This window comes from Monodelphis domestica, chromosome 7 (genome assembly GCF_027887165.1).
Source record: "Monodelphis domestica isolate mMonDom1 chromosome 7, mMonDom1.pri, whole genome shotgun sequence".
NCBI lineage: Eukaryota > Metazoa > Chordata > Mammalia > Didelphimorphia > Didelphidae > Monodelphis > Monodelphis domestica.
Genome location: NC_077233.1, coordinates 52,377,628 through 52,402,651, shown reverse-complemented (window position 1 = coordinate 52,402,651; position 25,024 = coordinate 52,377,628). Strand labels below are relative to the sequence as shown.

Here is a 25,024-nt window from a genome sequence, read left to right as displayed (position 1 = left end):
TCTGTAGAATGGGGAGAGTCGGAGTTTGGGGAACGTTTTAAAACAGCATTACACAAAGGGCAATGAAGGGGTGCACGGTGGGAGAGACAGAGCAAACTGGAGAACCGGGAAGAATTAGTCCAGGAAATGTATGTGTGGGAAGGGCGGACTGATTGGGGCAAGACTGAGGGGTGAGATATGGGGGGGGGCAGGGGAAAATGAAGGAAAACTGAGGGGCAAACTTGTGGGAGGACGTAGACACATGCAGCAGGAGTCCCTCCCAGGGAGATTGGAGCCCTGTTTGTAAGACCCCCCCACCAGGGTTCCCACTAAAGCATCATGGGATAGGGGGTCCTGGGGGGTGGGGAGGGGGGCTCAGACAGGTCAGAGTCCATGCTAGGTTTATGAAGAACTTTATTTTCCTGAGATGAATAAATAGGTTAGTCGGTGTGGGCAAAGCAAGGGGGGGACCATGCGGGAGGATTCAGTCCTTCGGCTCCCCTCCCCTGGCAGGGACCACCTCCTTCAGCCTCCCAGGAGCCGGAGAGGGGAGGAGGAAGAAGGTAGGACCCAGCTGTGTGGCCAAGGCCATAGGCACTACCAAAATGGGGAAATGACTCTTAAAAATCACTTAACTGGGGCCTCTCCTCCTCTCCAGGATCTCCCTCCCTCCCCCCTCCCGACTCCCGACTCCCCTGGGCCTTCTGTCCACCCAGAAGGCCTGGAGAAGGGGAGGTGATGAAGAAGCCCAGGAAGGGAGGCCCCCTGGCTCAGTTCCCGCACAGAAAACAATGGAAGTGCAGCCCTGGCTTCTGGCTAGAGGAAGCCCAGGGAGAGGCACCTCTTAGCAGAGCACCGGCCGGGCCCAGAACCCAGCAGGCCTGGCTCCGGCGGCCTCGCCCCCCACCTGGGCTTCTTCCCTCACACACACCTCAAGCTGCCCAATCTGCCTCCCTTCGGGATCCAGGCTCCCCCCGCATCTGTTCCAGGCTTCCCCCGTGTCCACCCTGGGGCTGGACTTGAGCCCACCACCCTGGGCCCTGGGTTGTAGAGAGGGAGGGGGAGCCCTCCCACCCGGAGCCATTCTCTATCTGCCTTTGATGAAGCCATCCAGCACCCGGTCACTCCGCTCGGACAGCCAGTAGCCCGCCATGGCGGCCACGGCCCCGATGAAGATGGCGGTGAAGACCATGTCGCCCTTGGCCGCCAGAGTGGCCAGAGCACAAATGATGACCCCGAAAAACATCTGCTGCAAGACCACCACCTCGTCATCCGTCACCTCGGAGAAGAAGCCCCCCGGCTTGGGCTCTGGAGAGGAGGGAGGAGAGAGGGGAAAGGCCAGCTCAGGCCAGGGAGACCCCCCCAGCCCCAGGGGACACGTGGCTGGACGTGGCACCTCACAGGCGGAGAGTGGGAGGGAGAGAGGGAGAGCGGGCCCTGGGCCCTCAGCCGCCCCGCTCACCTTCCAGCTGCTGGGGCACGCAGCCCTCCGGGCTCCTCTCGTAGCCCTCGGCACAGGCACATTGGTAGCTTCCGTCCGTGTTCTCACAGAGCTCATGAGCCCCTGGGCACACCTCGGCTTCCCCCTCGCACTCATCCACGTCTGGGGGAAGGCAGGGAGGTCAGCTCGGCCCCGGGCCTGACTCGGAGCCCCTGGGCTGCCCCCCCCCCCCGCACTCTCCAGCCCGCCCCCCCCCCCCACGCCTCACCCAGGCATTTGGCTCCATCGCGACGGTAGCCCGCGTTGCACCTCTTGCATCGAGCAGGCCCTGCTCCCATGCAGCCAGCACAGGCTTTGGCACAATCTGGAGAAAGAGGGGAGATGGGCCGGGGCTGTGAACAGGACCTTGTGATCTGAGGGGGTGGCTGTCCCTCCCAGGGGCCTCCCTCCCCCTCCCCCTCCAAAGGGGACTCTGACCTCGGCACTCGTAGGCCCCGTCCGTGTTCACACAGAACTGGTTGGCTTTGCAGGCGGCCATCTCTGTCCCACACTCATCGATGTCTGTGGAGAAGGGGGGCCTTCAGAGCCTGCCCCCCCATTCCCTCTGGCTTGGGTGGGGCCCTGTCCTCGAGGCCCCACAACACTCGAAGCCTGCCTACGCCAAGGGATTCTTCTCAAGTCTTCACATCCATTTACTCCTGTGACTCGCCCGAAGCCCCCCGCCTTTGAGGTTCCGGGGTGAGGGCCCGCGGCTCTTTTCAGCCAAGCACACTCACCGACACACTTGTGCTGGTGCAGGGCCCAGCCCTGTTTGCACCGCAGGCAGCTGCCCTCCTCGGGCCCGGAGCAGCGGGAACAGGGGCCGAAGCAAGCTGACGGAGGAGGGGGACAAGGGAGGTGCGATGGAGCCGTGGCCGAGCAGCCCGCCCCGGCGCCTCCCGGCCCAGACCCGCTACCTACCCTCACATACCAGGTGGCTGGCGTTGCGAGCGGCCTCATAGTGACCGTCCCCGCACTGGGCACAGGCGGGGCCCCCATAGCTGGGCTGGCAGTCGCAGCGCCCGCTGCCCTGTCGGGTGCCCTCCCCGTCACACTGCCCATTACCACTGCATGGATTCTCCGGGCCCCCGGGACAGGCTGTAGGGAGATATCACCCGTCTTGAGCCCGGGCGGCCTCCCCCTCCGGCTGCCACACGACAGGCGGCGCCCGCCACCCTTGCCTTGTTCCAAACCCTTCTCCATCTCTTTAGCTGGGCCGCGTCATGAGGCGGATGGAGGTGAAGGGAAGGCGGCGGCGGATCTACGCAAGGGTCAGGGGAGATCACGGAAGAGGGCACGGGCAGTTTTTATCAGACAAACCTGAACAGCTTCTGCCCAAGCAAATCCACTGCAATTAGAATGAGAAAGTGGGAAGAAGCCGAGCCCAAGGGCCCAGCCTGTGCGGGGTCCTGCGCGCCCCCCACCCCTGGGCCCAGAGGCAGCTCTTTGAATAACTCACCCAGGCAGGAGGGCCCATAGGTTCCAGGAGGGCAGCAAACCTTTAGGGAGTCCATGCAAAGCCACTGGAAGAGATCTGGGGCCTGATGCTGCCTGAGAGGGTGGGGGCACCATTAAAGGGGCAGGAGATAATAGAGGCCACAAAGAACGGGGTCGAGGTTCCCTGGAGGAGGAGGGTCCTAGCTTGCTCCCCAGGGCCGGCCCGCCAAGGAGCAGGATGTGGGCAAATGAATCACAGCCGGGAAGGGAGGGAGGGATCATCCAGTCTCGCTCCCAGCAAACAAAGCAATGGCCCCGGGAAGCTAACTGGATGGTCTCGCATCAGGTGTCCGGATTTCCAACCCAATGCTCTCTTGTTGTCCTCCTTCCTTTTTTAAACCCTTACCTTGCGTCTTATAATCGACAGTACAGATCAATTCCAAGGCAGGAGCGCGCCAAGGGCTACGCAATGGGGCTAAGCGACTTGCCCAGTCACAGCTAGGGAAGTGGTACGAGGCCACATTTGAACTCGGGGCCTTCCATCCCCAGGCCTGGCTCGCAATCCACCAGCCACCTAGTTGCCCCCAGGGCTCGTTTTAGCATATTGTCTTGTTTTCCCGGATGAACCAAGAATTGTTTCCCAAAATAGTACCCATTAAAAAAACACGTATTAAGTTCCATGAACGGGGAGGCCCTTTGCTAGGGGCTGAGGATTCACAGATGTGCCTGCCTGGAAGGAGCTCACAGTCTAATGGGAGGGGGAAAGGGAAGGACCCACACCTCAACACACTAGATGGAACGTGATATGGGCAACAGACATCCAGCAATGGCCCAGGATTCTGCTTTGGAGGGGAGACGTCCCCCCAAGCCAATCCTGCCCCCCCAAGCACCCCTCTGCTCCCCCAGGGGCACCCACTCACTTGCTGAACCACCAAGACTCCACCAGCTCCTCGCTCTGTTCCAAAAGCCGGTGGCATTCAAAGTCAGATTTGCTGCACACGCCCTCCAGCACCTCCAGCAGCCGGGTCTCACTGGTCACACAGCACACCAAGGACCTGAGGTCGGGCCCTGCTCCTCGCCCAGCCCTCCCCCCCAGCATAGGCAGGGATCCCCATCCGTGGGACCCAGGGGGGAGGGGGCGTCCCAGCCCCTGATGTGGCGCACAGTGGATCAGGAAAGACAGAGGAGACTCCCCAATTCTTTGGGAAAGGAGGTTCGGCCCCACGCTCCTTGGGCCCTTGAAACTACCTGTCCTTATACTTAGACAGCTTTTCCTCCTCCCAGGCAGTGTTGCCTCCTCCAAAGTTGTCCCGAACGGTGCGTTCCAGGCCCTGGGCAAAAGAAACTCTAGGATTCATGGACTCCAAACACTTAAAAAGCATGAGGTACCTGGGGAGGGGGCGGCTGGAAGGGCCAGTAAAAACACCCACCTTGCTGAAGCTGCTGACCAGGTTCCGGCAGGTGTTACAGGGCTGGGACTGGAGCCACACAGGCACTGGGAAGCTCAGAAAGAGGCACAGGCCCCACGACAGGGTGGAAGCCAAACCCCCCCAGATGACTGGAGCCATCTTCCCTCCAGAAGGCTGGGGGTTATTGGGTGGTACTGTGGACAGACGTGAAGGGACGGGGCTTAGTGGCCTCTCTGTCCCTGTTCAGGAAATGGGGGGGGAAAGAATGATGAAACTGTAACCGGGAAGGAAGCCTCTGTAAAAAGCAAGAGTATGGGGCACTGGGTGGGCAAGGAGATACCTAGATAGCAGGGAAGAAGGCCAGGTCCAGATAGAGAAATAGTGAGAAGATGATTGCTCTATGTCCAGGGAAGTAGGTAACAGGATTAGGAGGAATTAAGGAGGAAAGAAACCAGTGACCAGGAAGTTCTCTAAATAGGGATGGGAAATACTAATGTGGGCTTTCCAGCTAAGGGGAGAGTACTGGAATAGGCAGACAGGCTGAGGAAGAGGAGGTGCTGCTGGAGAGGGGAGAAGGGGGAGAGGGGAGTGGGATTAGGATTCTAGTACTGGTCGAAGAGAAGGGCACAAAAAAAAAAATTGGACCAGCGAAGGGAGTGTTCATGGAAGGGTATAGGGAGGGAGGTGGTGGGAAGAGAGGATGAAATCCTATTACTCGCAAAAGAAGTGAGCTGGAAAGAGCTGTGCTGGGATGGGAGTGGGGAGAGGGAAAGGAGGAATGAGAGGAGACAGTCATGGTATTTCCAGGGAAAAAGTCAATGGGGGGGAGGGGGGACTTACAAAGCCATGGAGGGGAAGGGGGCAATATTAGGGGTGCTGATATCAAGCACGTTTGGGAAAAAGCAGGGGGAAATGTGAAGGGGCTCCTCCCTGGTAGGGGGAGGCCCTTAGATTAAAAGCCTTTTAAAGATGGTCATATCTGGGGAGCTGATAGTAGATGGGGTACTGAAGGGAAGGGGGTGGTATCAGGAGCTATTAACCAAGGTACTGAGGGGAAAGGGCAATAGGAGGGGAACAGGGAAATATTGGGATGCTGATATTGATGGGTATTAAGGGGAAAAAGACATATTGGGGGACTATTTAGCAGGTATTGAGGGGAGAGGGGCAATATTGGTAGGTCTGATATTAAATATGATATTGAGAGAAAGAAGGCATTAGGAAACTGACGCTGACCAAAGTATTAAGGCAGATGTTGGCAGGGCAGATATTAACTAGGTATGGGGGGGCAATATTTGGAAGAAGATATTAACTAATATTCAGAGGGAAAGGCAATTCTGGGGGGGGCTGACATCATTAGCGGTACTGAAGGGAAGAGGGACCGGAGGGGGTTCACATAAACCGCGGGGGGAAGGGGGAGACATGTGTCATCCCCCGCCCCCGTGGACCTCTTCCCCCCCCCCCAGTTCCGGAGTGGGGCGGAGAGGGGGAGGGGAAGGAGGGGGCGGGACCGCGGAGGGAGGGGCCGTTCGTACCCGCCGTCTTCCGGAGCCCGGATGGCCTGGGGGGCTCCAGGGCCGCGCCCAATCCAGCTGCCCTCGTGCCCGCCGCCACCGCGCTGCGCCGCCGCCGCCGCCGCCGCCGCAGCCTCCGCGCGGCTCGGGGCCTCCGCAAGCTCCGCAGTCTGGGGGGCGGGGTCCGCTTCTCCACCAATGGCGACGGGCCATGTGCCCTTGCGTCACTTCCCCAGCGGCCAATGGGAGCCCACTCGGGGTGCACCTGTTCAGGCTTTTAAAGAAACGACGCGCGTACCGCGGGAGGGCGGTGTCTCGGGCTCGCATGCCGATTGCACAGATGCATAAACTGGAGGCTTGGAGGCTACAAAAATAAGACTATCTTTATTTACTGCCTGCACAACCCTAGGCAGGCGTTCCCCAGACACTCCTAGCCGGGAAGGGTTCCCGTCTCTCCCCAAATCCACACGTCTTGAGGCACTGATGGGCGGGCTTCACGGTGGGGAGGGGCCCTTCGCTCCAGGTGGTTACAAAGGACTTCGGTCTCGCTGCCGCCCTTGGGCCTATTAGGCGAGGAGCCAGGAGTGGGTCAGAGAGAGGACGATGCCCCCAGCTGCAGGCATTCCTCCAGGGCAGGCTGCAGGTACTGGCCCATTCTTGTGGCATGAGCTTTTACAGTGTCCCGGTGCCCCTTGCCAGGCCCTACTAGGGCCCTCAGGAAGGCAGACGTCTGGGAGGGCAAAGAGAAGACTGGTACCGAATGAAAGAGGTCGGGTATACACTCTGGGGGAAGCAGCTCCTCAAAGCAGGCGACCACGTAGCAGCCAGACGCCCTGCCCTCCAAGAAATCGGGCAGCACACAGCTAAGAGAGGCCGCAAAGGTGTCCGGAGTGGGAGCTGGGGGCCGGGGAGCTCCCACCTCCTGGAGCCACTCCCGGCAGAGCGCCACTGCCCCGGGCGAGAATATCAAGATGACCACCCCGCCCTCTTGCAAGGCTTGGCGTCGTTGGGCATGGAACCATGCCAGGGGGCCCAGGGCGCTCAGTTCCTGCCGGTGCCACAGGTCCACGGCCACTGAGAGCTGCAGCTGCCCAAGGGCTGAAGCCAGGGTGCCTACGAGGCGCTCGAAGCTGGGGTGGTCTGGAGAGTAAAGAAGGAGGGCTCTGCGGCCGCGGGCAGCCCCTGCGGGAAAGAGACCCAGAGCGGGTGGGAAGGAGTGAGATGAGGAAACCTCCCCCCGTGTCTTTCGCAGGGTCCCCCCTTGACACTCACCCCCATAGCGGTAGTCCTCCTTCAAGAACTGCAGCCACCCTGTGAGGGGAAAGGGGCAGAGGCGGCCCATCAGCCTGGCCCCTGTGCTTGGTTCTGCGATCTAGGCTCGCTAGAGCCTGGGTCTCTGGCCCACCTCCTTCTCCTCCCTCCCCAACAGGGACTTCCTAAGTGGGCTCTCTGCTGGGTGAGGGAGAGAGGAAGGCTGAGGGCAGAAGAGGGGAAGGAGACACCAGCCCCAGGGATGTTGGGGCTCACCTTTCATACCATCTCTGTTGAGCAGGAGGAGGAGCAGGATGCAGGCAGCCAGGGCTAGGAAGGCCAGCCAAGCCAGGACCCAGCGATGATGGGTGTCTAAGGCACAAAGCAGGGAGCAGAAGTCAGCCCCAGGGCTAGTCGGGGAGGGGGAGCCTGGTCCACCCCTCACAGGACTGCCTTCCTTTGAGCCACCCACTGCCATGGTCAGCCATACTCACACTTCTGAAGAGAACAAGCCCACAAGGTCCCTGTGGCATTCCACAGCTGAAAAGGACAAGCAGCCCATTAGCCCAGGGGCCCCTCCAGACGCGGCTCCTCTCCCTCTCTGCTCCAGGCCTCCTTGCCCTCTCTGAAATGCTGCCCAGGGCTTTCCCAGAACCATCACTACGGAGAAACCTTCCTGCACCGCCTGCCTCTGAGCCTGGAGGAAGTCTTTTCCCTCTTTCCCTCTCCCTGGGTACCTAGGTGGCCTTGGACAAGTCTATAGATCTGTAGCCCTCTATTTGGGGAGTTAAATTAGATGGAGGTGGGGGCACCAACTGGTTCAGTGGATAGAGCTGGGGGTGGGAAGTCCTGGGTTCAAATTTGATCTCAGGTACTTCCTAGGTGGGTGACCCTGGGCAAATCACTTAACTCCCACTGCCTGGCCCTTCCTGCTCTTCTACCTTCAATATTTAGTATTGATTCTAAGATAGAAGGTAAGAGTTTTTTAAAAAAATAAAATAAATTTAAAATATTCAGAGTTATATAAAAAATAAAATAGATTAGATGGAAAGGTAGTGTTTTAATGGAAAGAGAGTCAACTTTGGAACCAAGAAGACCTGAATTCAAATCTTTCATATCCTGATTATGTGATGATGGGTAAGCATTTTAGGCAGCTCTCTATAAGTTGCTGACTTATGAAGATAGGAATTTGGGGCTCAGTGGATGGAGAACCAGGCCTAGAGATAGAATGTCCCGGGTCCAAATATGGTCTTGGATACTTCCTAGCTGGGTGACCCTGGGCAGGTCACTTAACTCCAATTGTCTAGCCCTTACCACTCTTCTGCCTTGAAATAGATCTTTAGTATTGATTCTAAGACAGAAGTTAATTATGGACTTTTAAAAAAAGAGTCCATGGGAGGTCCTGGGTTCAAATTTGGCCTCAGGAACTTCCTACCTATGTGACCCTGAGCAAGTCACTTAACAACCCATTTGCCTAGGCCTTACTGCTCTTCTGCCTTGGAACCTGTGGACTGATACACATTACTGATTCTAAGATGGAAGGTAAGGGTTAATAATAATAATAATAAAGGAGTTTGCTTTTCTTCAGGGAAACCTTTCCTGGATGTCCAGTCCCCTTCTTAAACTCCATCCCATACATTTTTCATTTGCTATCCTTTTCCAAGTAAATGCTGCACTTTCCCACTATACCTGGCTTGTATAAAATCTTCCTGTCCTATAATCAATTATTTTCAGGATGTACTCATGTATTTTTCCTTTCAAACAGATCTCATTATGCAGACTATTTATATTTGGACTCATACAGTAATTATGTTCTAGCTTGTATTATCATAATTGTTTCACTTCTGATGGCCTATATCTTCAATGAGACTATAAGTTCCATCAGAACAGAACCTTAAAAGTGTCATTTCCTCATATTCCACATAGCATCAGGCACAGAAAATGAATAAATATAATAAGATAATAAATCATAATCATGAAAAATTAAACTAAATTATGAGTTAATTATAAATAAAAGTAATCTTTCTTGAAATATAAAACTTCAGTGGGTTTCCCTAGTCTTCATAGAATCACAGAATTTGAGAATTAGCCTAATCCTTCTCATGTTTCTAATTTCATTTTTATGGAAATATCTCTTGTTTTCTTCATTTCTGAGCACATCTTTCTTCCCCTGCCCAGCAAAGCCATCCCTTGTTCCAGTCCCCAATCTCTGCAGAGAAAGGAAGGAGTATTTCCTAATCTCTTTTTGATCCAAGCTGGGCAATTATAATTATATTATATTTGGGGTCTTTGTCATTTTGTTGTCCTTGTTGTTGTTTCCATTTATGAACACAGAAAAGGGAAGCAGAAGCCCAGGAAAGCTAAGTGGCTCACTTGTAACAGCATAATGGGTGAGTGATATTGTTTGTCAGTATGCCTCTCTTTTAACATCCCAGTAAGTCATCAAGAATTTATAGGAAATGCTTCCTGGGAGGTTCCAAGAACAGAGATCTCAATGCAAAGAGGGATTTGTTCCTAACGGAAAAATTACTGCATATCCCTTGATTATACTGTATAGAAAGCAATCTAAGAATGCAGTATAAATAGGAGTATTGCATTAGAGCTCAGCCGGTGTTGGGGAGAGAGAAGAGCAGGGGTTAGCAGGGCTCACTGCAAATAGCTAGAGATCAGGTTTCCCCCATTAATCATCTACATGGCAGACACTCTGCTAGGTGCTGAGGGAGGCAGAAAAGCAACTGAAGACTAGGCTTTCTCTTTGCTTCCTTGTATTACTTAGTCTCCCCATTAGTCAGTTAGCTCCTTAAAGAAACAGATCAGGGTCAGTTAGGTGGCTCAGTGGATTGAGAGACAAGAGGTCCTGGCTTCAAATCTGCCTCGGATACTTCCTAGCTGTGTGACCCTGGGCAAGTCACTTAACCACCCATTGCCTAGCCCTTACCACTCTTCTGCCTTGGACCTAAATATATAGCATTGATTTTAAGATAGTAAGGTTGTTTATTTTTAAGGCCATTGTGTTTACTTGTTACAATGTGAGGGGGTCCCATTTTAGGTGGTAAGACTTTAGGAAATGTCAGTGCCATATATAAGACATTCTTAAAAAAAAATAATAACATCTTGGGGGCAGCTAAGTGGCTCAGTGGATTCAGAGCCAGATTCAAATCTGGCCTCAGATACTTCCTAGATGTGTGATCCTGGGCAAGTCACCTAATCCCTATTCCCTAGCCCTTACTGCTCTTTTGCATTGGACCTGTTACTTAGTATTGATTTTAAGATGGAAGGTAAGAGTTTTGTTTTGTTTTTAATATCATCTTAGGGACCATGGAACATAGAATGATAGAACAGTGTTAGACTCAGAACAGACGTTAGAACATAGAAAATTAGAAAATAACCAGGAGGGACTTGAGGGCATTGAATGTTAAAACCAGGAATGTCAGAGCTGAAAGGGACCTCAAAACAGAGAGATGGGCTAAACATCAGCTCTCCTCTGACCTCCTCCTCCACTGATTTCACAAGAAAGTGAGAAGGAAGGAGAGAAGAAAGATATCATTGAAATGCCTTTCTAGCAAAGGAAAATGACTCACTCATAACTCACTCTCCCAACAACCCTGTGAGGCAGGAAGGGCAAGTCTAGCTCCAGAACCATGATTTCAAGGGCTTAGGGAACTCCCAGATGGAGAAATTCCCTCTACTCATCTGCAATGGTTCTTCTAGTCTTAGCAAGTGGCCTGAGGCACTTTGGGGAGATGGGAGTAGGGGGGTAGGTTAAGTGACTTGCTCAATCAATCAGTATATCTGGGATTTGAACCCAGGTTTTCCTAACTCTGGGGCCAGTTCTAACCCATAAGCAACACTGCCTCTCTTTGTTAGCTTGCTTTAGATGATGGGATCAGAGACTCTCAGAGCTGGAAGGGACCTCAGAAGGCATTTAGGTTAATGCCAAAATTCTACAGAGGAGAAAATTGAGGCCCCCAAAGTTAAGTGGCTCTCACTGTTATTTCAATAATAAAGGGTCAAATCCAGATATCATGAGTCATCAGAATCAAAGGTGAGTTTCCCACTGTGTTATTATTCCCATATTAGAGTAGAGGAAATTGAGAAGCAGAGTCAGGAAGTGTGACTGCCATGAAAGCATCAGATCTGGAAGTCAGACCCATGTCTTCTGGTCCTGTCCAGTGCCCCTTCCATTATTCCAAGCCAGAATGTTTCAGATGCCCATCTTCACACTGCCTGCCTACCTTTGCCAGACCAGGAGTCAGGAAGATCTAAGTTCAAATCTGTCTTCAGATGCTTACTAGCTGTGTGACCTTGAGCAAGTCACTTCACCACATTTGCCTCAGTTTCCTCATATGTAAAATGAGCTGGAAAAGGAAATTCAAACCACTCTGGTATCTCTGCCAAGAAAATCCCAAATGAAGGCCTGAAGAGTAGAACATGAATGAACAACAACAACCCCTTCCACTGACCTGTACACACTGACCAGACTGCAAGTCTTGAAGAAGCTGTTTCCCAAGGAAGGCTGCTCTCTGCCAAGCCAAAGGGAGTAGATGTCACATAGGGCCCCACCAGAATCGGGGAGGGAGGGAGAGAATGAGGAAAGGGGTGGGGAGAGCCAGGACCCCTCAAACCTTGAGGATTCTTTGGGGACTTACAAGTAACCTCAGAGGTATCACCTCACACCTAGCAGATTGGCTAACATGACAGCAAAGGAAAGTAATGAATGCTGGAGGGGATGTGGCAAAGTAGGGACATTAATGCATTGCTGGTGGAGTTGTGAACTGATCCAACCATTCTGGAGGGCAATTTGGAACTATGCACAAAGGGTGACAAAAGAATGTCTACCCTTTGATCCAGCCATAGCACTGCTGGGTTTGTACCCCAAAGAGATAATAAGGAAAAAGACTTGTACAAGAATATTCATAGCTGCGCTCTTTGTGGTGGCCCAAAACTGGAAAACGAGGGGATGCCCTTCGATTGGGGAATGGCTGAACAAATTGTGGTATATGTTGGTGATGGAATACTATTGTGCTCAAAGGAATAATAAAGTGGAGGAATTCCATGGAGACTGGAACAACCTCCAGGAAGTGATGCAGAGTGAGAGGAGCAGAACCAGGAGAACATTGTACACAGAGACTAATACACTGTGGCACAATCGAATGTAATGGACTTCTCCATTAATGGCAATGCAGTGATCCTGAACAACTTGGAGGAATCTACGAGGAAAACCACTATCCACATCCAGAGGAAACAGTATGGGAGTAAAAACACTGAAGAAAAACAACTGCTTGATTACATGAGTGGAAGGGATATGGCTGGGGATGTAGAATCTAAATGATCACCCTGGTGCAAACATCAACTTGGAAACAGGTTCTGATCAAGGACACATGTAATACCCAAAGAAATTGCGAGTTGGCTTCGGGGGAGGAGTGGATGGAGGGGAGGGAAGGAAATAATGTGATTATTGTAACCAAGGAATAATGTTCTAAATTGATTAAATAAACTAATTCAAATGGGGGGAGGGGAACCACAAGTAACCTCAGATCTCATGGCTACACAGTTTGAGAGGGATCAGAAATGAAAAGCTAGAAGGGACCTTTGGTGCCATCAAGTCCAAACCCTTCATTTTACCAAAAAAAAAAATGAAACTGAGGCACAACAAACTTGTGATTTGTCCAGAATCACAAAGCTTGTAAGTAACCAAGTAGGGATATGAAGGTATGTTTTCCTGGCTCTTCATCTGCTGCCAGGGAATGGAAGGGGCTTCATTGGAAAATTGGGGGCTATAGAGCAGAGTACCCTGTTGGGACTGTAACTGCATCAACTGTTGAGGATGGGAGAGGAAGGCATTCAGGATCAGAAATGGGCTCTAGGATGAGGGGGTTTGTTCTCACCGTGTGGGCCAGGCTTGGCAGTGGGGTACACCCACTGATCTCCATGGCACAGAAGGAGTGGTTTTCCACAGATCCCCAAGTCTCGAGCAGTAGCATGTCATCCCTTAGGGGACCTAGAACATCTGGGAGGGGATAAAGTTCAGAAAAATCAGAACGAGAACCTTCTTTTATTCTCCCACCTGCCCATCCCTTTCCTTCTTCCTTCAAGTCTTTCCCTGGCTAGGTTTCCCCTTTTTGCCTTTCCTTTTACCCCTTTCTTCCAGCATCTCACTCACCTTTTGGTGGACACTTCTGAATTTGGGGCTTTCCCCTACTCCACACCTGTAGGGGAAAAGGACAGAATCAAGAGAACACTCTGGATAAAGAGAAAGCTAGGAGAAAGGCTAGAGGGTGGGAAAGGAGTAGGAGCACATATCCTAAATAATAATAATAGACAGCAAAGTCACTTAACCTCAGTCTGTCTCTGTCTCTTCTGTAAAATGGGGATACCACTAGCACCTACTTCCTAAGGATTACTATAAGAATCAAATGAGATAAAGTTTGTAAAGCACTTTGCAAACCTAAGAGAGAGAGATTCATGCCGCCTCTTGTCATTGTAATGAGGATATATTTAAAATATAGAAATAAGTTATAATGATGAGGAGGCATTTTAGGATAATATATAAGGAGTTAATAATAATAATAAGGCGGCAGCTGGTTGGCTCAGTGGATTGAGAGTCAGGCCTTGAGATGGAAAGTCCCGGGTTTAAATCTAGCCTCAGATACATAGTTTTGATTCTTTTTTTTTTTAAACCCTTACCTTCCATCTTGAAGTCAATACTGGGTATTGGCTCCAAGGCAGAAGAGTGGTAAGGGCTAGGCAATAGGGGTCAAGTGACTTGCCCAGGGTCACACAGCTGGGAAGTGTCTGCGGACAGATTTGAACCTAGGACCTCCCATCTCTAGAACTGGCTCTCAATCCACTGAGCTACCCAGCTGCCCCCCATAATTTTGATTCTAATAAAGGTGAGGGTTTAGAAAAAAAAATCAGAAAGATCTGAGTCTAATTCCTGCCTCAGATAAATACTGTGTGACCTCCACTAACTTCCAGTGCTCAGAGACAATGCTAAAACTGTGGCTTGCAGTTACCTACCTGCACTGATAGAAGGAGCTTCCATACTAGGAGTTTTCTAAGCTAATGAAGTCAAAGGTTGGAAAATGATGATTATGTTAATGTCCTCACATTTGTATAGAAAATTATATTTTTAAAGCTCTTTAATAATATATAGGATCTTAGCACCCAGATAAAGAAACCAAGTATTTACCAACAAAATATTACATCTAGAGACAAGAGGCCAGTCTGTGCTTCCCTCTACCAGCCCAGCCCGAGTCAGAAGAACAAGTAGAGATCATGGAGTATGGATCTTCTGGACCTTATTTATGTCATGAGCCCTGTTGGCAGTCTGAAGAATCCTATGGATCCTTCTTAGAATAATGGTTTGTTGCTTACACTCATATTCATAGGAAATGCTAAATTTCCATTAAAGGTTAATAAAAATGGAGATATGGGTTTTATTCCTCTGTCCAAGTTCCCAGATCTCCTAAAATCTATGCACTGATCCTTTGAGTGTGAGGAATACAAGGTTAAGAACCCCTGATCTGGTCCATACACATCCCAATTCTACAGATGAGAAAACTGAGCCCCACAGAAGGGAAGTGACTTGCACTAGATGACAAGGTCAGATCTAAAGTCTGAGCCTCCTTTCTCCTTTATGTGTTTCCCATTGCAACAAAAGTGAGCCTCTGAACAATCCAGGTAAGGTGTGGTTATCATCATTTGACAAATAAGGAAACTGGGGCTCAGCAAAGGGCAAGGTCCAGCCCAGGATCCCAAAGGGAGTTTGTGGTTTGTGGGAGAGCTCCAGTTCTGTTGGATCCAGTGTTCTTGTTTTTCCTTTGGGATCTCACCTGAAGACAAATATTGGGATGAAGAGTCAGCATAGGGAGATGCTGAAGGGTCTGCAGAGAAGAGAAAAAGGGAAAGAGAGAGAGAGAGAGAGAGAGAGAGAGAGAGAGAGAGAGAGAGAGAGAGAGAGCGTATCTGTCAGTCTGTGTAAAACCTCTTTAACATCTTCCCACCCAACTTCTTGGACTATCTTAGCTAATTTCTAGGTATCGATCCCTTGCTTCTGCCCTCCTTTCTCCTGATTCCCCTGGTTCCCTCTGCCCTCACTACCCTCGGTCTTCCCAACTTTCTTCTCTTCCCTTCCCCTTACATTTACAATGACATTCTCCCGAGGCAGGGGTAGAGGCAGAGGGTGGCAAAGCTCACTACCCACTGGCTGCCAGCAGAGTACCATCTCTGCAGACAAGGGGCAGGGTGCTTTCACCATCCAGCTCAGGGCTGTCTCCCCCCAGAGTGTCGAGAATGTCAGATTCAGCTTGCTCTGATTCCACAGATTCTTGTGAGCCCTGGGATCTAGGAAGGAAGAATTGTGGATCACTCAGCTGTTCTTCACCTGGGCCCCCCACTAGAGGAACTCTCCCAATTCCATCTTCCATCCCCCTCTCACTGTCTCTTCCCCATGCTTCATTTCTCCCTCTGTATCGATATTCCCACCCACTAACAATCCAGGACCAGAGACCACCTCCCTTTCCTACTCCCTTTGGAGCCCAAACTTTCTCACCCTTCTGGAAGGGGCAGTGGCTGTTTCTGATGGCATCTAGCACATTTGGCCACATCTGAAAAATTAACCAGTTTGGGTAAAGGAAAAGAAGGCAAGGCTCAACCTTTCTCTGACTTGGGAATAAGACCCTTTCTCCTTCCCTCCCCTCTCCCTCTCTCTGCTTTTTTCCTCTTTCCCTTCTGTGTGTGTGTGTGTGTGTGTGTGTGTGTGTGTGTGTGTGTGTGTGTGTGTGTGTGCATCCTCTGGCTCAGGGAGAGAATTCTGAATCCACCACCACCCAGTTCCTACCTGGATACAGAGGCACGGGACAAGATCCGTGTTGTTCACAGTGATGTTGTGTGGTCCTGTCTGGGGAACAAGTCAAAATATGGAATCTGGGATAGGAGTTGGGGTGGATAGTCAGGGCAGGAAGAGAAGAAGAACAGGTTCCAAAAAGGTGACAGGAGACCATAGTCAGAAGGAGCCTGCCAGGAGAAAACTGAGAAACCTCTACCCGCTTTAGCTTGGAGAAACTGTGTTCCCCAAATTTCTCCCCTTCTGCCAATCACCAGTGCAAGAAATTCCATCATTCTAGATTTACCCTTTGGATCTCAGAATCTTTATGGTTTTCAAGACCCTCCCTTTAAAATAAAAATCCTATTGGGCAAACATATTTTAAAAATTAAACTAAAGTTCTATTGCAATGATAGGATGAGATGGAAGGTAGAAAGATCTCCCACCATTGTCAGAGTCACACAGCCAGAATCAATGGGCTGAAGACAGAATGAAAGCCTGAGTTGGGAAGAGCATCTGAGGAAGAGCCTCAGGGAGGGACCAAGAAGAAGGAAAGGTAGGAGGGATCCAAAGAGGAATGTCTGAGACTCTGAGAAAGGGGGAGAGAGACTCAGATTTAAGTCTGTTTATTTTAGGGAAAAGAAAGGAAGACTGAGAGATCCTAGGCAGGAAGGAAACCAACTTGGGGACCCAGGGAAGAGAGGTTGGGCCATCACAAAGGATAGGGACTGCCTTCCTTCTCACCAAGACTTCATGAAATCTTGTGCTTAAACCCTGGGTCTGATTCCAGTATAGGAAAAGGACATAATTCTGCTCAGCAGAGACATCCATCACCAGCTGTACAGCATCCCCTTCCGCGGAGATGTTGAACCAGGGCAGGACTGGAAGGCAATAGTGAGTGGGTTAAGTTCCATCCCCCTTGTCCATCTCTAGCCATATCCTTCTTTCCTTCCTTCCATATGCCCCCCCCCCCCGTCCCAATCAGCCTCCCTTCAGTTTCCTCCTGCTGCCAAACTTGCCCCTCATCTCACCCCCACTCCATTCTATACCCCAGCAACTCTGGACATTGTTCCACAATTCAGGTTTGATGCAATCTGGGAAGAGAAGAGAATATAGGCCCTCAGTAGGAACCAACAAGAAAATGGGAGGGGATGAGATAACCCTATCTCCTCCCTGATTGAGCAAGTAATCAACCAGTCAACCAGCATTTATTCATAAAAGGGACTACTGTGTGTCACAAGATGAGATTTGAGCTGCCTTCCCCCTAAATACCTGGGATCAAAAGAGAAAAAATGGAAAAGATTCTGTTTGTAGAAAAATATTTATAGCTGTACTTTTTGTGTTAGCAAAAATTTAGAAAATGAGATGTCCATTAATTGGGGAATGGCTGAACAAATTGTGCTATCTGTTGCTGATGGATATTATTGTGCTCAAAGGAATAATGAACAGGAGGAATTCCATGTGAACTGGAACGACCTCCAGGAATTGATGCAGAATGAAAGGAGCAGAACCAGGAGAACATTGTACACAGAGACTGATACACTGTGGCACAATCGAATGTAATGGACTTCTCTACTAGCAGCAATGCAATGATCGAGGACAATTCTGAGGGATTTATGAGAAAGAACACTATCCACATCCAGAGGAAGAACTGTGGGAGTAGAAACACAGAAGAAAAACAACTGCTTGATCACTTGTTTACATGGGTATAGGATTTGGGGTTTGGTATTTAAAAGATTACTCTGTTATAAAAATGAATAATATGGAAATAGGGTTTGAGTGATAATACATGTATATCCCAGTGGAATTTCATGTCAGCTCTGGGAGGGGAGAGAAGAGGGGAGGGAGAGAACAGGAATCATGTAACCATGGAAAAAAATTTTAATTAAAATAAATACCTGGGATCACTGGCCTGGGAGCTGGAAAGGACCTTATAGATTACCTTATCTGACTCCCTTAATTAAAAATTAGAAAAGGGAAGCCCAGAGCAAGGCAGTGATTTGCCCAAAGTCAGAGAAGTTGTAAAGTCAGTCCAAATGTGATTCTTAAATCCAGGTCTAAACAACCTTCAATAAATATTTATCCTGGACAAGTCACTTAACCCCCATTGCCCAGTCCTTACTGCTCTTCTGCTTTGGAACCAGTACACAGTATGGATTCTAAGACAAAAAGTAAGGGTTTTAAAATAAATAAATAAACATTTATTAAGCACCTACTATGTGCCAAGTACCATCCCAGATATCAGGGATACGAAAACAAAGATGAAACAATCCTTGTTCTCAAGTGGCTTACATTATTATTATCATTATTATTATTATAACTGATATGATACCTTATTATTAGTAGCCCCTTTTGGGGAGAGACAACACATACATATATAAATACATACAAAATAAATAGGGATAGAGACAGGAGCTGTGATTTCATTGGTACAAGCAACTCTAGAGTGAGGGAAGTCCCTCTCCTAAAGGAGGTAGGCACTTTTCCTGCAACTTATAGTTGTTGTTTTTTTAACCTATACCTTTTGTCTTAGTAATAACTCTAAGAAGGGCAAGGGCTAGGCAGTTGGGGTTAAGTGACTCCTCCAGGGTCACTCAACCAGGATGGTCTGGGGGTAGGACTCTGACCTCAGGTCTTTCTGGCTTCAAGACCAGTTTTCCATAGACCATGACATATTGTCTCTCATGAAAAATAAATGCAAGGTTATTTTAAAAGGAGATATTAGTGGGAACAAGTTTTGTATGATAATATATGTATAATCCAGATTGAGTTGTTTGTCAGCTCTGGGAGAGGGGAGGGAAAAAGGAAGGGAGACAGTATGGATCATATAACTTTGGGAAACTTATGGGGAAATTTGTTATTAAAATAAAATAAAGATTTTTTGAAAGGATATGTTAACAGTTGAGGAGGGGGAGGGAGACTCAGAGAAAGCCTCCCCAAAAAGTGCTTCTTAAATTATGCCTTTAAGGCAACTTGAGTTTCTAAGAGGTGATACTCAGGGAACATTCCAGACATGGGGAACAGTTCTTCCAAAGGAACAGAAATGGGGGAAGGAATGTAGGATGTGAAGAACAGCAAGAAGGCTCAGTGAGTCTGGTGCTAGAATGCTGGGAGGGGACTGATTTCTAGCGAGCCAGGAAATTGGGGCAGCTAGGTAGCTTGATTCATATCTGGCCTCACACACTTCCTAGCTGTGTGACCCTGGGCAAGTCACTTAACTCCCATTCCCTATCCCTTACAGCTCTTCTGCCTTGTAACTGATACTTCATATTGATTCTAAGACAGGAGGAAAGGATTTTTTTAAGACCCTGGAAAGGTAAGTTGGAGGTAGACTATGTCAAAACCTTTTCTCTTACAATAAGAGGTAAGGCAGGGTAAAACTTGAACATAGCCTTTTAGTTGCTATTGCAAAGTCATTTCAGTTATGTCTGACTCACAAGGAGTGACCTATTTGGGGACTGGTTGGCCATTTCCTTCTCCAGCTCATTTTACAGATAAGGAAACTGAGGCAATCCAGGTTAAGTGATTTGTTCAGGGTCACACAGATAATTTGCCATTTCCTTCTCCAATTCATTTTATAATTGAGGAAATTGAGGCAAATAAAAGTGACTTGCTCAGGATCACACAGCTAGTGAGTGTCTCAGGGCAGATTTTAACTCAGGAAGATGGGTCTTTCTGACACTAAGGCCCACCTTAATCACTTCATCACCCAGCTGCTCCCTGAAATAGGCTAGACATAGATTTGTGATATGGAAGAAGCCTTAGAGATCATTAAGTTTAATTCCATGATTTTACAGATGATGTAACTAGAACCCAAACAGAGGTAGTGACTTGTCTAGAATCACAATAGTGATAAGGGGGGAAAGTCTGGATTCAAACCCAGGTCTTCTTCAGAATAACAAATGCCAGTGCCCCCAGGAAAAGGAACTTGGGAATTGAAACTCAAATTCAGCCGAACACTCTAAAATTACAAAGACCAAATTTGGTCTCCCTAAAAAGATGTAAGAAAACTCCCTACCTTTTTTTTTTTGGCAGCTGTAGGATAAAACACAGAGTACCAACTTTTTTTTTATGTGATCATTACTTTTTAAAACCCTTACCTCATTTTTTAACCTTACTAAGTATTTGTTCTAAGGCAGACAAGAAGTAAAGGCTAGGCAATGAGGCTTAAGTGACTTGCCCAGGGTCACACAGCTAGGAAGTATTCCAGACCAGATTTGAACCCAAAGACTTCCTAACCTTCATGCCTAGCTCTATACATCTAGTAGCCCTCCAATATGTTCATTACTTTTGCTAAACTATTTTTTTCTCTTAAAAAAAAAAACAATTCTTAGAGATACTAGGTGGCTCTCCTGAAGGGAAATGTAGGTGATATAAAAATGAGAGATATCAAGAAAATTTTATATTAAAAAAAAAAACCTCTTAATTTCAGGCAAAAATAATTAGTCTGGGATCTTTTCCTGACAGTAGGTTGTGATAAAGGGAGAGAAAATGCAGATTGGAGAGGAAAATATCTGAAAGGATGAGGCCAAAGACACTGAAGACCATTTTTTCCCCTTTTGGATGTTGCCTAGGACCTATTCTGTTCCTTCCCTCCTCCAGTAGCCTAGAACTCACCTGGTAGTTGTTGTGTGTGATTGAGTTCCTTCTGGTAACGGGGCTGAGTATAGGACCAGATCCACACTTCATCCCCTACTGGTGCCCTAAAGCAGTCAAATACCAGGTAGCCCTGAGAAGTAAAAAACCCCACAAAGGGTCAGAGTTCTCACCAAAAGCAAGGACCACTAACAGCATCCTTGGCTCCCTCCACTAAGGCATCCTGACTTTCTCTGCCTACCTGGTCTCTTGGCTACATCTTACATGATTCCCCCAGAATCCAAATAAAAATCACTTGCCCTGATCATTAACCAAGTGCTTTCCTCACAACAACCTTGGGACCATTTTACAGATGAGGAAACTGAGATCCAAAGAGACCTCACTCAGCTGATAAATGTAGGAGTAAAGATTTAAATCTAGATCTTTAGACTCCAAGCTCAGGACTCTGTATCACATATTTCTACTCATCAGCTTAGAGGGCAAAGTGGAGAGAGTTTCAGGCTTGGAGTCAAGGAGACATAAGTTCAAGTCTGGCCTCAGATGCTCATTAGTATGACTCTGGGCAAGTCACTTAACTTCTGTCTGCCTCAGAGACAATAACAGCATCTCTGCTGTGAGAATCAAATGAGATATTTGTGAAGCACTTACAAGACACAGAGTAAACTCTTAATAAACATTTCTTCCCTTCCCTTCACATGAGGAAGAAACTGCTAACCAAGTCAATTGCTTCCCTCAATATTATCCTTTTCAAGTATACCCATCACCTTATTTATTCCTGAAAACAGTTCTGTGAGGGAGTCAGAGCAGTCATTACTCTCATTTTACAAATTAGGGAAAGTGAGGAATGGGACTATGAGACTTGCCCAAGGTCACATAACAAGTTAGTGCCCTAGACAGGTCTTCTGACCCCAAACCCTATTTTTCTGCTTTAATGTGTGGCCAGGTGGAATTTCAGGGACGAGTTTTAGGATAAGGCTTAAACAATGGACTTTTGCACCCTGAGTTTTCTGTCCCTTTCACCTCTCAAATATAAAAATAATAAATAAATAATAAAGTCCACTTCTTTCTCAAGCCCTCCAGTTTACTTTTTATCCCTAAACTAATAAAACAATACTTATTTTCTAATATCATCCTTACACAACCTACCACATTTTGGCCCGGCTGTACCATGGAAGGAGACACCTCTACCTCCACCAAAACACAGCGGTTAGAGAGGAAGTCCTTGAAGGAGAGTATGACTTCCGCCTCCAGAGATTCTATGGGACACAATACAATTCAGCTCAATAAACATTTATAAAGCACCTACTGAGTGCAGAGTGCTAAGGGAAGGGACTGGGCTAGGAACAGCAGCTCAGTTGGTTTGATGGTGAGGGTGGAAGCAAAGCAAGGAGACAGGGGACAAAGATAATAGAGTGTAAAGAGCCATCCTTCCCAATAGAGGGAGCAGAGCAGGGACTTGGAATAGAGGGGGGCTGCCTCACCATTCCTAGGCCAAGGTCCAGATGTAAGTTCAGCATCTTCTTGGAGCCCGCCCTCATCTGGATCCTCCTTCCTAGGCTCTAAAATGACTCTGTAAGGACAGAGGCCCCCTGCCCTAGCACCCCACCCACCCCCAGCTCAGAGACAGTGAGTAACATTTCTGGCCTCTTTCCCAGGTTTTCTGGAATTCCCTGTGCTGGGAAAGAAAGTCTCTGGGCTTCAACCCAAGGAGTCCCATCTACCTTAGCTGATGGGACCTGAGATGGAGGAGCCCAGGACATCTTGCCCAAATAGGAGGAACCCTGAGTCAACAGTTCAGTTTATCACTTCCTTCTCCCCAAACTCCTCTCTTCTCCTAGGCATGGAACTGAACCCTTCTCAGATGACCACACACTTACTGGATTTCTTCTGCCTTTTCCCTCCCTCTCCATCCTTTCCAAATACTTTCCTGATGGAACCTTTCCCTTCTCCCTAGCTTTTCAATCACTTTGGATCTCTTCTTCCTCAAATCTAGGGATCCACATAGATTGTCAGAGCAGAAAAAGGTATCTTCTACCCCAATCCTGCTCCCTTTTCTCTCCCTTCAACATCTCTCCCACCTCTTATTTTTCCATCTGGATTTTTTTCCCTCCCTCCTTCCTTTCTCTCATCAGGAGCTCTCCCTCTTTAGTACAATGTTGTCCCCCACCCTACCCTCCAGCCACACTTACAATTTTAGGATTTAGAGCTAGAAGAAACTTTAGAATAGCACAGAAGAGAAGGCTAAGAGATTAAATGTCCAATATCACCCAAGAGAGGCATTGTAATCTGTAATTGGGGACCCTGTCCCTAGAGACCTCATTCAAGAGTCTCTGGGCCTCTGGACAAGTCACTTAATCTCCCTTTGTCTCAGTTTCCTCTTATGTGAAATAAAGGGGGGGGGGTTTAGACTAGATGACCCCTGAAGTCCCTTTTAGTTCTAGTCTTAAGAGAGTGAAAGATTCAAATCCAGATCTTTGGAGCCCAATCCATTGCCTTATTACATTCTGACCAGCCTTCGCTCCCATTCCGAGGACTTTTTTACTTCCTACACCTAGACTCACATCCTATACCCAGAACCTCCTCTACCCCCAACCTCTTCTGATAAACTCTATTCTCCTTGCCCCAGAGACCCACACCAGAGCAGGAGGTATTCCTCCTCCCCATACATACACATGTAGACACACACACAGTCTCTCACCCTGCACTGTTAGATAGAGGGTCACTCGAACACAGAGATCACAGTTACTTTCTTCCCTGCATTGAAGGACCACCTCTGTCTGCAGCTTTGTGGGCACCAGCACAGGGTCTTTAATGGGCTCGATTCCCCCCAGCAGACAGAGAAAGTCGTTTTCTGCATGAAGAGGAAAGTGGCAGCTTCTAGAAAGACCCCCTCCATCCACCCAGAACAGGGGCAAAGGGAGACAAGGGAAGAACCCTGTGCTTGTCCTCCATGGTAGTACAGGGGTAGGTGCCCATTGGAGGAATTCCCTGGAAGTCCCAGGGAACCAGCTCAGCCAGACCTAAGGGACTGTGGAGGTCTCCAAGAAGCCAGTGGCAGGAAAGTAAATTCTATCTCCAGTCTTCTCTTGATACTCACCCTTGAGGCGACATGAAAGACCCTAGGGGAAGAAAGGGAGTTCACAAATCCTATGTCTCCCTTACCCAGTTTCCCCACACAATCTCTGATTTCCCATGAGCCAGGTTCAGATTGTGGACTAGCCTTGAGGACACAGAGAGACAGCTAAGGCCTCTAGGAGTTCCAGAACTTTTCTAGAGACTCCTGCTGCTCAGATCTCAAGCTCTTATTGAGGTTCCTCCACACTGAAATCTACTGAAGACCCAGAAGACCCCAGCTAGTAGCCTAGAGGGAAGGGGTAAGCAGAGCTGGTTGTTTGCCCTTCCCCCTAATCCCAAACCAGCCTCATACCTAGGCAGACCTGAAAGGGCAGTTACACTGGAGCCGGAGTAGTAGTGGCTGGCACTGCCATAGCCCCAAGCCAGAATGTGTACTCTCCCCTCACCATTTTCTGAACCTCTCCCAAACTCCCAGGAAACCAACCTACCTGATAACACTGAACAACATCTGGGGATGCTTTCAGCTTCTCCAGAGACAAGACCCAAGGCCAGCCACCAAGAACGAAGAAGAGGAGGATCCATGGAGCTGTCATCTTCTGGATGTTGTCAGTCAGGGTGTAGGCTGGAGGCTGCTCCCTCATGGAGGGAATCTATTCCTGCCCCTGGCCCAAGTCTGGTGTGGGCATCTGCTGTTCCTTTCCTCGTAGAGCCTGGGACCCCTCCCCTCCCACTCCTATCCTGGCTCTGGGGCCTCCTAGGGTGGGAGGGTTGGGAACAGACTGAAGTCACTTGGCTCCTGCTGTCACTCTTTTCAGTTTGATTCTGAATCCAAAGTGCTTTCGATTCAACTTGGAGCTCTGCTGTCCCCGCCTCCTGCTCCAGCCCCTGTCCTGTCCCTCCCCTAAAAAACTGGGCCCGGAGCCCAGAATTGGGATGACTGGGAAGCAGACAACTCACTGGCCACTGCCCAGGAGATATAGCCTCCCCCATCACACACACACAAACACACACACACCTAGCTAGGGAGTGGCCACTAACCAAAGGCAATATTGAGCAAGGGCACCTAGCGCCCTGGGGAGTCCTGTGGGAAGATAGAAAAGGGGAGGGCAGTCCCAGAGGCCCTCCTCCAGGCTCTTGGTGGGATGGAATTATTCCATGTCACGAAGTACAATGTTCATCTTCCGGCGCTTAAAGCCCTGCCCTCCTCATCTTCCCAGCCTGGCACCCATAGAGGCCCTGGGGCACTGATGACATCCGGAGACCATGGCACTTACCGGGCCTGCTGTGACTGCTTTCTGAGTCACGATTACCCTAAGAAAACAACTGCCCCTTGTGGGTCCTCCACCAAGCCCAGAACCCTGAGTTTTCCTACGTAACTAGCTGCCACCTCACAGAATGACAGTGTGAGAGCTGGAAGGGAGCTCAGCCAATAGCCAGGCCGCTCCACACCCAAAAGGAA

General features: G+C 49.1%; 2 protein-coding genes across 13 annotated transcripts; both read right to left on the bottom strand.

The window, feature by feature from the left end:
- Positions 1 to 376: 376 nt before the first annotated feature.
- On the bottom strand, positions 377 to 6,091 carry CRELD1 (cysteine rich with EGF like domains 1). Its single transcript, XM_007500211.3, has 11 exons — positions 5,838 to 6,091; positions 4,327 to 4,499; positions 4,145 to 4,227; positions 3,817 to 3,927; positions 2,919 to 3,010; positions 2,381 to 2,557; positions 2,197 to 2,292; positions 1,898 to 1,981; positions 1,689 to 1,784; positions 1,442 to 1,582; positions 377 to 1,287 (listed from the first exon to the last, which is right to left on the bottom strand). The coding sequence occupies exons 2-11, from the start codon at positions 4,462 to 4,464 to the stop codon at positions 1,067 to 1,069; spliced, it is 1,239 nt and encodes a 412-aa protein (XP_007500273.2). The 5' UTR covers positions 4,465 to 4,499; positions 5,838 to 6,091; the 3' UTR covers positions 377 to 1,066.
- Positions 6,092 to 6,181: 90 nt separating this feature from the next.
- IL17RC (interleukin 17 receptor C) lies at positions 6,182 to 24,943 on the bottom strand. 12 transcript variants are annotated; one of them, XM_007500204.3, is made up of 19 exons: positions 24,054 to 24,529; positions 23,588 to 23,609; positions 23,189 to 23,341; positions 21,972 to 22,049; positions 21,637 to 21,746; positions 20,512 to 20,623; positions 16,926 to 16,988; positions 16,639 to 16,775; positions 15,910 to 15,969; positions 15,622 to 15,676; positions 15,211 to 15,413; positions 14,903 to 14,953; positions 13,231 to 13,276; positions 12,956 to 13,077; positions 11,531 to 11,590; positions 7,562 to 7,607; positions 7,353 to 7,439; positions 7,089 to 7,127; positions 6,182 to 6,998 (listed from the first exon to the last, which is right to left on the bottom strand). In XM_007500204.3, exons 1-19 carry the CDS (start codon positions 24,204 to 24,206, stop codon positions 6,406 to 6,408), a joined length of 2,190 nt encoding a protein of 729 aa, XP_007500266.2. In that variant the 5' UTR covers positions 24,207 to 24,529; the 3' UTR covers positions 6,182 to 6,405. The 12 variants fall into 12 exon arrangements, with proteins under 12 accessions (XP_007500266.2, XP_007500265.2, XP_007500267.2 ...); XM_007500203.3 differs by having other exon boundaries at positions 7,344 to 7,439; positions 24,054 to 24,522; XM_007500205.3 differs by having other exon boundaries at positions 7,344 to 7,439; positions 16,944 to 16,988; positions 24,054 to 24,518.
- Between the last annotated feature and the right edge of the window lie 81 nt (positions 24,944 to 25,024).